Here is a 12,647-nt window from a genome sequence, read left to right on the forward strand (position 1 = left end):
CATGGTAATTGTAGGACAATATGGTATGGAAAGAATTTTATAAGAATTTCTTTGATTAATATTTATCACAATAAAATATAATATCTATCACAATAAAATATAAAATATGTTTGATTAATTTTACTATACAGTTTAGTAAAATTAAACATATTTTATATTTTATTGTAATAGATATTATTATTTTTATTGTGATAAATATTAATCAGAAATTTTCATAAAATTATTTTTAAGCCATATTGTCCCATAATTACCATAATTTTTAGAATAAATTCTAAAAGAAAATTCTCTCTGTGTGTATTTACTGTGAGTGTAGTAACTGTGTAGATATAACAATAAAGTTTACCAGAATGACTGATCCATGTCTTAAAACGATCATCTTTAATGGATGGAAATCGATGCAATCGTATGCCATCATTGAATTTTGTTCGATGACACTCAGCGTATGCACACCTATCATATACGCTTATCATATTGTGTATTATATATATGAATATATTATATGATGATTCTATCTCGTATTGCTACAAAACACTGATGATACGCACAACTGATTTTGATGAAACGCATAAAACAAAAGAAACGCGCAAGTAAAACAAAAAACAATCGCTTCTCGAGACACATCTCTTTTCTTTTTTTACAGCCTTTTTATATTATATATTGCGCGTTCTAAATTTGTTCAATCATTGATCTAATAATCACGTAATATAAGTTTGGTAGCAATATGAGGTGTACAATCTCTATCATATAATATATTCATATATATGATAACCAGCAATCAGTACTCAGTACTGAGTGAACAGTACTCGTAGTATTGAGAGTATTAGTATGTTAATACTCATGAATACTGCAGAATGGTCGGTACTGTGTCTGTCAGTGCTTACAGTACTGGCAGTACTACAAGCAATAATACTCATTAGTACTCCAAAGTATTGAAGTAGTCAGTACTTTATCAGATTAATATTCGGAGTACTATCATGATAGTACTGCCAGTACTGTAAGAAACTAATAGGCACAGATTATTGATAAATTGGTTCTCTAGCACAGTCTTGGTTTTTCAATTGACCAAAGATTTGTAATAAACAGGATTTAAACAGATCTCTTCTACGTGTCACAGGGTACCCTACCTTTCACATTACATGTCACAGTGTACCCTACGCTATGGCTCAATCGACCCCACGCGTGGGGTCCACTGTGACAAACGCAGCATTTTGAAATATCATTTACAAACAAAGTTTATTATATTAAACATCGAATAGTCTCATTTATATTATAATGAAGTTATTAAAATTTTTAAATTCACATTTTTAATGTGATTTGAAAAAACGTGGTTCAAGGGTGCCCACTCTCCCCTACTGCGCCTGTACCATACGTTAGTATCACGATTATTTGATAAGTACTAAAAGAGTACTGAAGGGAGTACTGGAGGGAGTACTGGAGGGAGTACTGGTGAGAGTACTGGGGGAGTACTGGAGGGAGTACTGAATGAGTATTGGATGAGTACTGGGAAGGAGTACTGACGAAGTCAGTATGGTCGAATTTAGTAGTACTTTGAGTACTTATGTCTCCAGTACTTTCACCAATACTTTTTCCAGTATTAAAACCAGTACTACTTTTTCATAAGGGACGCTTACAGAACTATCTAACCTACCTACGTGACAGCGCGAGTTTCCGTAGTGTGTTTTGATCGCGGAATAGTAAATGTTAGTGCCTAAATTTTCCTATAAAATGAAATAATTTCCATCGATAATCATATCCACACTTTCATTTTCTCTTTTTTTCACCCTTTAGTTACAGATCACATGTAATCGAGTCGCTGTGAGGCAATATTCGTTGATCTCTGCTAGGTTACGACAAAAAGTGAGGTTATAGGACTTTGCTCGGGGGGGGGGGGGGGTGTCAGGCCCCGGATGCGAAAGGTGCGAAAGTTACTCGAAGGACCAGAGGGACTATCAGTTCCCTCACAATTCGTTTTCGCGATGGCAAAGCGCATGCAACGAAAAGATAAAGCGAAGCGACTCACCGTGTCGGCCGTCGTCCCCGGGAATCCTCCGGGCCTCGTTCTGTCCTCTGAACTCGTGACCGCTCCGTGAGTCTCGTCTCGTTCGGCGTGCGGCAGGCAAACACGTGCAAGCAAGCAAGCAGTGGATAGCAAGCAATAGAGCAGGCAGGAAAGAAAGGCAGCCGGGGAAATGCACACTCCTGGTATAGCAAGGCGGCGGGGCGATTTCGTGCCGGTCGTCCCGGCTCCGAGACGATGTGATCCGTAGGTCGACTTAACGATGAGTGCCCGCGGTCCTGAAATGTGCCGCGGGCGAGTAGTTGCTCCCTTTTTCGGGGGGATTGGATGTCGTCGGCGGATGGGCGATGGCAGCACCGACAGGTGAGTCGCATGATTGAACTGCTCGCGATCCGCCGACGTTTCGCGCGAGAATACTAAGCGATACAGGGTAACTAACTATGACTTAACTAAGTATGACCTATTTACAATTATTTTACAAGGCGGAACGCCAAACATCCCGCCCACCAAATACACGCAGTGTATTTTAACAAGTCGTCTCCGCCGCCCATGGTGAAGCGCCCAACGGCAAGGGGCACAGCTTCACCAGGGGGCGTGAGATCGAGCCATCCGCCACTCGGACCGTGGCGACGCGCGGGACGCCGTCGCTACCCGGGTGTAGCGCTTCCACGCGTCCCCGTTTCCATCGTAGCGGGGACGCCTTGTCGTCCTTGATGAGGACTAACGACCCGACGTCGAGTCGATTGGCGGAGGTCCACCATTTGGAGCGCTGTTGCAGCGTATGGAGGTATTCATTGTGCCAGCGCCTCCAGAAGTCTTGGTGGATCCGCTGAACGAGTTGCCATCGCCCCAAGCGATTCATGGGCAACGGAGTTACGTCGGGAGTGGGGACGGCCACGAGGGGTTCCATCGTGAGGAAGTGGCCCGGAGACAAGACTTCGAGATCCAAGGGATCGGTGCTCATAGGGCAGAGGGGCCTGGAGTTCAGCACGGACTCGATCTGCGCGACGACCGTAGTGAACTCTTCGATAGATAGGATTTGGTCCCCCACCACCCGGCGAAGGTGTGTTTTAAACGACCTGACTCCCGACTCCCAGAGGCCCCCGAAATGGGGCGCGGAGGGAGGATTGAATGACCATTTTATCTTCTCTCGCTCCGCCGCGAGGCACATGTGGTTTTCGAGCTCCCGCGCGGCTCCCACAAAATTCGTGCCACAGTCACTATACAAGAGCGAGCATCGTCCGCGTCGGGCCACAAAGCGTCGCAACGCCGCGAGGAAGGAGTCCGTGGACAACGAAAAGGCTATTTCTAAGTGTATTGCTTTAACCGCGAAGCAAACAAAGAGGCACACGTACACCTTGAAGGAGGAGACTCCCCGAGCTCGACGAGTGACCATCGTGAACGGTCCCGCGAAATCAACGCCGCTTATCGAAAATGGCTTAGCCTGACTGACCCTTTCGACCGGTAGACTCGCCATGACGGGTTGGGAAGCATGCGGATTCGCGCGGAAACATTTATAGCACCTCGAGAGTACGCGTTGGATTGCGCGGTGGACTCCGAGGATCCAGAATTGTTGAGCGAGTAAGTATTGCAGCGTGCGCCTACCCGGGTGTAGGTGGGCACGGTGCACCTGTTCAACAACGAGTGCAGTTAACCTATGTTTATTAGGTAGTAGAACAGGGTGCTTGGCCTCGAAAGACAGCCCCGATTTGACGAGCCTGCCGCCCACCCTGAGAACGCCCGTAGGATCAAGGAAGGGAGCGAGTTTGAGTAGAGGCTTGGGGATTCTCTTCCCGCTTTTAAGCCGATCTATCTCCTCGCAGAAGACTTCAGATTGCGCGATTTTCACTAAAACTAACAACGCGGAGTGTGACTCGAATTGATTCACGGCCAAGGTCGCGGGCACCGGCTTGGCATTAGAACGATTCGTAAATCTTAAAATATACGCAACTATCCTACAAATTTTGTCTAGTGACGAAACCCTATCTAGTAACGAGTATACGGAGTTAGGTGGATTGAGCGCGACGAGCGACACGATTCCTTCCTCCTCGCTGGGAAGAAACGTCTCGGAAGCGACAGGTTCGGCTCGGGATTCGAACTCTACCAACCACGCGGGGCCTCCCCACCACATCGAATTAGCCACTAAGTCGCGGGGAAAAAGGCCACGGGAGCAATGATCCGCCGGATTGGACTCGGTGTCGACGTGGCCCCAAGCCGAGACCCGTACGTTGTCCTGAATGCGGGCAACGCGGTTGCGAACAAAAGTTTTCCACCGTTGTGGAGACGAGCGAATCCAGGCAAGGACGACCTCGGCATCCGACCAAGCATACTCGTCATCAATGTTAAGATGTCGCTGAAGGACCTGACGAACGTAAGCGATCAACTTTGATAGTAATAGAGCTGCACAGAGCTCCATACGGGGTATTGTAATAGGCCTAAGTGGCGCGACTTTAGATCTAGCGCACAGTAAGCGAATGACTACACCATCTCGCGTAACAAAGCGCAAATAAATTACGGCTCCGTAACCCAGTTCACTGGCATCGCAAAAGCCATGAAGCTCGCAACGGACTACATTGAGCGTATCAAACGAGCGAGGAACGCGGAGGGAAGCTAACGCGTCGAGCTCGGCCTGAAAGCGTTCCCAACTGCGACTGATATCTATCGGAGGCTCGTCGTCCCATTCCAGCTGCAGCGTCCACAAGCGTTGAATTAGGCATTTCGCCGTGAACGTGAGTGGAGCCAAGAATCCCAAAGGGTCGAAAATCCGCGCCACCTCCGACAAGATAGTACGTTTAGTACATTTACGGTCCAAAGGGTTAACTTGAAATCCGAAGCAGTCGGATTGTGAGTGCCACCGCAGGCCTAAGACTTTGAAAGATTGATCCTCGCTCGATTCAAACGACAACATAGAGTGACTGCATAACTGCGGGTCGAGCCCATCCAATGCGGCGGGATGGCTACTCGCCCATTTCCTAAGTTCGAAGCCGGCGCTCCGGAGTAGCGATAACAATTGATCGCGAAGCGCGCGAGCCTGTTCCACCGTACGAACGCTAGTCACTACGTCGTCCACATACAGCGCCTCGAATAGGGCCGCGAAAGCTAGAGGATATTTGTCACGGTACTCGAGAGCTAGCTGGAGCAAGCAATAGATCGCTAGGAACGGGGAGGAAGTGAAGCCGAACGTAACCGTTTTGAGAAGGTAATCAAGGATTGGATCCGACTCCGAGAAACGCCAGACAATGCGTTGATAATTGAATTGCTCCGGATTTATCCATATTTGGCGAAACATCTGCTTCACGTCCGCGGTTAGAGCCACCGGTTTGGCGCGAAACCTAAGCAGGATGGCGAACAGGTCCTGCTGTAATTTTGGACCGCTGAGCAATGTGTCGTTTATCGATAGACCGTTGGAGCAGCGCAACGAGGCGTTAAACACTACCCGCAATTTGGTGGTGGTGCTATCGAGTTTGTATACGCCATGGTGAGGTAAGTAATAAATATGACCATCCGACGGGAATGGATTCTTGATTAATTCCATATGACCGCTATCGAGATAGTCTTGCATGAAATTATTGTAACTAATCCTAAAGTCGGGATTTGACTTGAAACGGCGCTCGAGCGCGCGGAGACGCCCAACAGTTATTGAGCGCGAGTCGACGAAGGTAGGAGGATCTGACGCAAAGGGGTACGAAACGACGAAACGACCCGAGTGGTCACGATAGGTGGTCTTTGCGAAGATCTCCTTACATCGACGATCTTCTTCCGAACCAGACGTGTGTTCCGGAACCTCTTCCAACTGCCAAAATTTACCCACTGCGGTCTCGATTGACTCGAGAGTGGTCGCGAACGAGTGCAGGGGTGTTACTTGTAACGACGGGGACACCGCGCCAGTCAAGACCCAGCCGAAAACTGTGTTGAAGGCGTCCGGTTCCCCTTCCCTTCCTTTGCAACGACCGTCACGTAATACTGAGACGAACGATTCCGCCCCCAGTAAAATGTCAATGCTGCCGGGTAGGTGATACTCGGGATCCGCGAGCGGCAATCCCTTTAAGTGCTTCCACGATCGGACGGCGACTTTACTACTTGGCAACGGCGGTGTTATGCGCGGAAGAACCGTGGCCTCGATGGGAAAGCGAATGTCATCGTGACCGCGGGCACGGAGAACGAACGACGTAAGGCCCTTCGTGGTGGCCGCCTTTGTCTCGTTTATCGCGAAAACCGCAGCAGAGTGCCTAGTTCGCCGGAAGCCGCCTTTCTGAAAGCAGCCTTCAGTTACAAAATTCGCCTGGCTCGCGCTATCTAAGAGTACGCGAACAGGGAACGCGTTGCCGTGTGAATCGATCAATTCTACTCGGACGGTGGACAACAGCACGACGCTATTGGCGAGACTAGCCATTGTCACGAGCGGTTTGTCTTCCGTTTCGATCTCGATCGCGGTGCCCTGGGCGGCGGGAGTCGCTGTCGCCGGCTCGGCCGTAGGGGCTGGTCCCGAGCCGTGCCCGAAGTGCAACAGCGTATGGTGCTTCATACTACAAGATCGACATGTCCACGCGGAAGGACAATTCTTCACGCCGTGACCCGAGTGAAGACAGTTAAGGCACAATTTCAAATCGCGAGCGGTCGATAATCTCTCCTTCGACGAAAGTTTGAGAAACCGAGCGCATTTGGTCATGTTATGTTGCTCTTTACAGACGGGGCAATCCTTCGTGTGCGTCACAAATGACGAAACCGCCGCGGAAGTCGATTTGAGCGACAATGAGGACGGGCCCGAGATGGCCTCAAGAACTTTACAATGCTCGGAAAGAAACTTGATGAGTTGAGCGTACCGCGGTATCTCCTCGGCCCGATGAATCGACTCGAACTTTTCGCGCAATGATCGGGGAAGCTTTTCTAACAGAAAGTGTAGCAGGATAAAATCCCACGAATCGGTCGGGAACTTCATCAAGTTTAGCGCGCGCGTGTTTTCGGTGAACGCATCTACCAGGCTATGGAGTGCATCAGCCGTTTCGGATTTCAACGGTTTAGCCTCGCGTATTGACCTTAGGTGGTGATCCGCTAGCTTTCTTCTATTTCGATATCGGTCGAGCAGCGCCTCATAAGCGATCGCGTAATACTCCGCGGAAAGGGGGAGGTTCTTCACGACATTGAGCGCTTCCCCTTTCAAGGAGGCCACCAGGTATTGGTATTTCTCCATGGAGGAGATACTCCGGTTTTCGTGAATGGAAACGTTAAACAACGCGATGAACGAGGGCCAAAGCGCGAGATCTCCCGAGAATTGCGGCAGTGCGATCTTGGGCAATTTAATGGCCGATGAATTGCCCGAAGGCTGAGCCTGAGCCGTTCCGGGCGTCGCGCCCGTGAGCGAGTAATACCGTCCCTTCACTGCATAATGCAGTTTATCGAACTCCGCCCGAATCACGTCTTCGCCTTCGAACTCGGCTGTCTCCTGAATGACCTTAAGGTGCGCGGTCTCGAACTCCTCGGCGATCCTCGCCACGCTCGAGTAGCGGGCCAAAAAGTTCTCGCGTATCATCGCCTCCGTCGAGGCCTTCTGGGCGAGCGCATGGATCTCCCGCATCCGCCGGACGCATAATTCGCGGCAAGATGGAGCCGACTTTGTCTTGGACATGTTGCGTTGATACGACCAATGGCAGCTAACGACAATTAACGCCCAAGGCGCTCACCAACAGCACGCAGCGCGACAAGGGCAAGACCGCGAATAGTAAACAATTAGGATCGAAGAGGCGAGTTAGGATATACGGAGCAGGAACGGTTGAAGGACGGCGAAAGCCTAACTTGAGCTCGAGGCAATGGCAACCGATTCCGCACGAAAATAATATACCGAAGCACAATAGGCTTCGAGTTCGGAATGCTAGAAACAACAACACTGTTCCGCTCGCCAAGGTGACGAATAACGGATGGCCCGGTTCGAATGCCTACACGAAGGCACGACTGAATATCCACGAGAGAATATTCTTCTATACAATGTAGTAAATCGTATTATTCGCGATATCGAAAATTCGATTCACGCACGAATCGGGAAACGCGAACGCAAGGAGGCGGGAAGGCAGCCTATCGCACGCAATTGTACAATTACCAATAAGATAGTTGTATCGTTATCGGCGCAGGTACCCGGTTACGACGAGCAATGCATTTTATTTAAATCGAAGTTCCAGCTACACAGGACACGAAATATATTATTATGCCGGGGACAGTGCCCACTAACAGTACTCTCGGTCGGCGACAATGTGTTAACGAGAATTCCTACGATCGGAAATAATGTGTGTTTTGAGTCGAGCTGTAAGCACACAGCATCGACGCGGGATCGAACGGCGCGTTATTGTGGAGCGCGAGCCCCTTTAGAAAAAGTGTGTACATGCGGTCGGCCCGTGACCGAGCGCCAAGGCCGCCGACAGATATGCGAATAATTATGGTTAGCTCGAGAATATTCGCGGGAGAATATTCTTCAACCAGAATATGTATAAATCGTATTGTTCGCCCTATAACGAAAATGACGATTTGATCGACGCGAGAGTAATTCAACGGCAAGAGCGATCAACGACAATGGCGTGCACGACAGACTCCGCGCGTGTATTCTCGTCGCGAAGCGAAACTACGTGAAGATTGCGATCGAGAGGTATCGCGGCGGACGACGGAGCAGCAATACCGATTAATCGTCAATGCAATCGCGCGTACGAACTATCAACAATTAACGACGGGAGCGATTAACGACCCTGGCGTGTAATGACAAGATTCAGCGCTCGGATTCTCGTCGCGAAGCACCTCGTGGAGTTGCGAACGAGAGATATCTCGGCGTACGACGATTAGCAGCACCGATGAGTCGTTACCCTGGTAAAAATTACCGTTAGAAACGGATAGAACGTGCATTCTATCCGTTTCTGACTGTTTTACTATGCGTTTCTTTCCCTGCAATTACGGATAGAAGCAGATGAAAAGTGTTGCAGATTCTATAAGACTGTGTACGCAAATACGGTGAGGAAGGCTAACTGCATCTAACTGATTCCTAACGGAACGGAACTTCTATCTGAACCTATGCGCAGACGAATTATGAATCCTATTCGTTTTTATACGTAGCCAATTTTGAATGTCTATCCGCATCTAATTGCAAAACCAGGCAGGATATCTATCTGCATTTGCATGCAATTATGATTTGCCCGCTCTATCCGTTTCTAACTGCAAATGCATTTTATTCATTTCTTATTACTGCAAATACATGTACATTGTGGGAGGTTTGTAGTTATCAGGTAGATTCTACCTTTAAACGCCAGGAGAAGGGATTCCTTTAGTTACGACACTGTAATTTTTCTGGTTGTCGCCTGACAGAACGCCTGCTTATATATTATGGCTGGTTGTATTTTAAATGTAAGAAACGCTTTCCATCATGCGCCGCCTAGCGGCGTCGTCGCGAAGATGCAGATGGATGCGGTATCCGCAATTACGGATAGATACCGTCAGCATTTGATGCGTACAGAATGCGGACAGAAACATACAGGATTCGTATCCGTAGTTGCAGACAAATTCCTATAGGTCGACATTGCGTACAGATGCAGATGGATGCGGTATCCGCAATTACGGATAGATACCGTCAGCATCTGATGCGTACAGACTGCGGATAGAAACAGACAGGATTCGTATCCGTAGTTGCAGATAAATTCCTGTAGGTCGACATTGCGTACAGATGCAGATGGATGCGGTATCCGCAATTACGGATAGTTACCGTCAGCATCTGATGCGTACAGAATGCGGACAAAAACAGACAGGATTCGCATCCGTAGTTGCAGACAAATTCCTATAAGTCGACATTGCGTACAGATGCAGATGGATGCGGTATCCGCAATTACGGATAGATACCGTCAGCATCTGATGCGTACAGAATGCGGACAGAAACAGACAGGATTCGTATTCGTAGCTGCAGACAAATTCTTGTAGGTCGACATTGCGTACAGATGCAGATGGATGCGGTATCCGCAATTACGGATAGATACCGTCAGCATCTGATGCGTACAGACTGCGGATAGAAACAGACAGGATTCGTATCCGTAGTTGCAGATAAATTCCTGTAGGTCGACATTGCGTACAGATGCAGATGGATGCGGTATCCGCAATTACGGATAGATACCGTCAGCATCTGATGCGTACAGAATGCGGACAAAAACAGACAGGATTCGCATCCGTAGTTGCAGACAAATTCCTATAAGTCGACATTGCGTACAGATGCAGATGGATGCGGTATCCGCAATTACGGATAGATACCGTCAGCATCTGATGCGTACAGAATGCGGACAGAAACAGACAGGATTCGTATTCGTAGCTGCAGACAAATTCTTGTAGGTCGACATTGCGTACAGATGCAGATGGATGCGGTATCCGCAATTACGGATAGATACCGTCAGCATCTGATGCGTACAGAATGCGGACAGAAACAGACAAGTTTTTCTATTGCAAAAGCTTATAGATGCTGTATGCCGATAGATTTCCATTAGATACAGTTATACGTTGTTACATTTTCTGTCTGTATTTGCAGATACAATAGTGCTGCTTACAGAAACGGATAGAGCTAGACAAGCTTGCAGTTACAGCGGATAAGATTCCGTTACATACCATCAGAAATTCTATCTGTTTCTAACTGTTTCTAACGGTAATTTTTACCAGGGTAATGCAATTGCGCGAAGCTATTAAGATTAAGCAACAGTTAAACGAGCGAAAGGTCGGCGGAATACACTATCGCGATTATCCGGCTCGAAGGACCAAATGCTCGGGGGGGTGTCAGGCCCCGGATGCGAAAGGTGCGAAAGTTACTCGAAGGACCAGAGGGACTATCAGTTCCCTCACAATTCGTTTTCGCGATGGCAAAGCGCATGCAACGAAAAGATAAAGCGAAGCAACTCACCGTGTCGGCCGTCGTCCCCGGGAATCCTCCGGGCCTCGTTCTGTCCTCTGAACTCGTGACCGCTCCGTGAGTCTCGTCTCGTTCGGCGTGCGGCAGGCAAACACGTGCAAGCAAGCAAGCAGTGGATAGCAAGCAATAGAGCAGGCAGGAAAGAAAGGCAGCCGGGGAAATGCACACTCCTGGTATAGCGAGGCGGCGGGGCGATTTCGTGCCGGTCGTCCCGGCTCCGAGACGATGTGATCCGTAGGTCGACTTAACGATGAGTGCCCGCGGTCCTGAAATGTGCCGCGGGCGAGTAGTTGCTCCCTTTTTCGGGGGGAGTGGATGTCGTCGGCGGATGGGCGATGGCAGCACCGACAGGTGAGTCGCATGATTGAACTGCTCGCGATCCGCCGACGTTTCGCGCGAGAATACTAAGCGATACAGGGTAACTAACTATGACTTAACTAAGTATGACCTATTTACAATTATTTTACAAGGCGGAACGCCAAACAGACTTTGTTTTCAGTTTTCAATTTCTCAGGTCATCTGATGAAACAAATATGACACGATTATTAATAAATTGGTTCTCTAGCACAGTCTTGGTTTTTCAATTGACCAAAGATTTGTAATAAACAGGATTTAAACAGATCTCTTTTACGTGTCACAGGGTACCCTACCTTTCACATTACATGTCACAGTGTACCCTACGCTATGGCTCAATCGACCCCACGCGTGGGGTCCACTGTGACAAACGCAGCATTTCGAAATATCATTATTTTTACAAAATATTTCTGAAAATTTACTTCTTAAATCATTTACAAACAAAGTTTATTATATTAAGGATGTATCACACGTACAATCTTAGACAAAAGTGCATGAAATTTGAAATACTTGAATATCTACGCCTAACGCATAGTAAATCTAGATGTAAGATACTCAAATGATAGTAGGAGTCTTATTTTTACTCCTACAAAGGTATTTTTTACTTTACAAATGTTTTTTCCAGTATTATTTGCAATTTTTGTAATTTATGAGCCTAAACTTTTGGCAGTGAAAATTCCCTGATTTCAACTTTATAACGTCAAATTATTTCAAAGCGAAAGACATTATTCAGCAGTGCTGATAAACAAATGTGACTTTAATAACGTCAAAAAAGATAAATATGTATCATATAAACGATAATTTTGAATATTATTTATTATAAACATTGTTATGCGACTCTCTATGACTCGATTCACGTAGGTTGGCAGCCTTGCACAGTACCAAAACAGTGCGAGACTTGATGCGAGCTGCGAGGTTATGTCTGTTCGTTTACATTTTTACAATGTCAGACACGAAAAGTTATCGGTGGAAAGGCAAAATAGTGACAAAAGCAGTTTATAAAAAAAGACTCGCTCGACGAAAAGCTATACGTGTAGCGACAGCCACAGCCATAGGTTATGATTCGCTTGCCCAGCTGATTGCGACGTTGCCGCGCTTTCACGAGATGTTCGTGCCGACAGCAAAATTATCTCAAGTTATAATTTATTTCTTTAAAACGGTGTAGTGAAGACAATTGAAACTTGGCAGATATTTTCATCTATTCGTATACTAGATGTACAAAAAAATTCAAAATATTGGTAGCTCTTCTTCAACATTTTTTTAGCTGTTTTATCCGCCAAAATCGTCTCTTCCCATAAGAATACGTGTAAAATCAGTGAAAATTAAAATCGTTATATCTCAGCAACCGTTTAGTGGATT

General features: G+C 47.4%; 1 protein-coding gene across 1 annotated transcript; it reads right to left on the bottom strand.

Annotated features, from left to right (window-relative positions):
• Positions 1 to 2,543: 2,543 nt before the first annotated feature.
• Positions 2,544 to 7,592, bottom strand: LOC139781090 (uncharacterized). The gene has a single exon (XM_071719910.1). The coding sequence runs from the start codon at positions 7,590 to 7,592 to the stop codon at positions 2,544 to 2,546; it is 5,049 nt and encodes a 1,682-aa protein (XP_071576011.1).
• Positions 7,593 to 12,647: the final 5,055 nt, after the last annotated feature.

The sequence above is a fragment of the Temnothorax nylanderi genome, unplaced genomic scaffold, assembly GCF_030848795.1.
Source record: "Temnothorax nylanderi isolate EJ_2023f unplaced genomic scaffold, tnyl_v1.0 TNYL_tig0314_pilon, whole genome shotgun sequence".
In the NCBI taxonomy this organism is placed as follows: domain Eukaryota; kingdom Metazoa; phylum Arthropoda; class Insecta; order Hymenoptera; family Formicidae; genus Temnothorax; species Temnothorax nylanderi.

Excerpts from the sequence above, each read along its gene's own strand:
- LOC139781090 (XM_071719910.1), bottom strand. The coding sequence starts at position 7,592 with ATGCGGGAGATCCATGCGCTCGCCCAGAAGGCCTCGACGGAGGCGATG.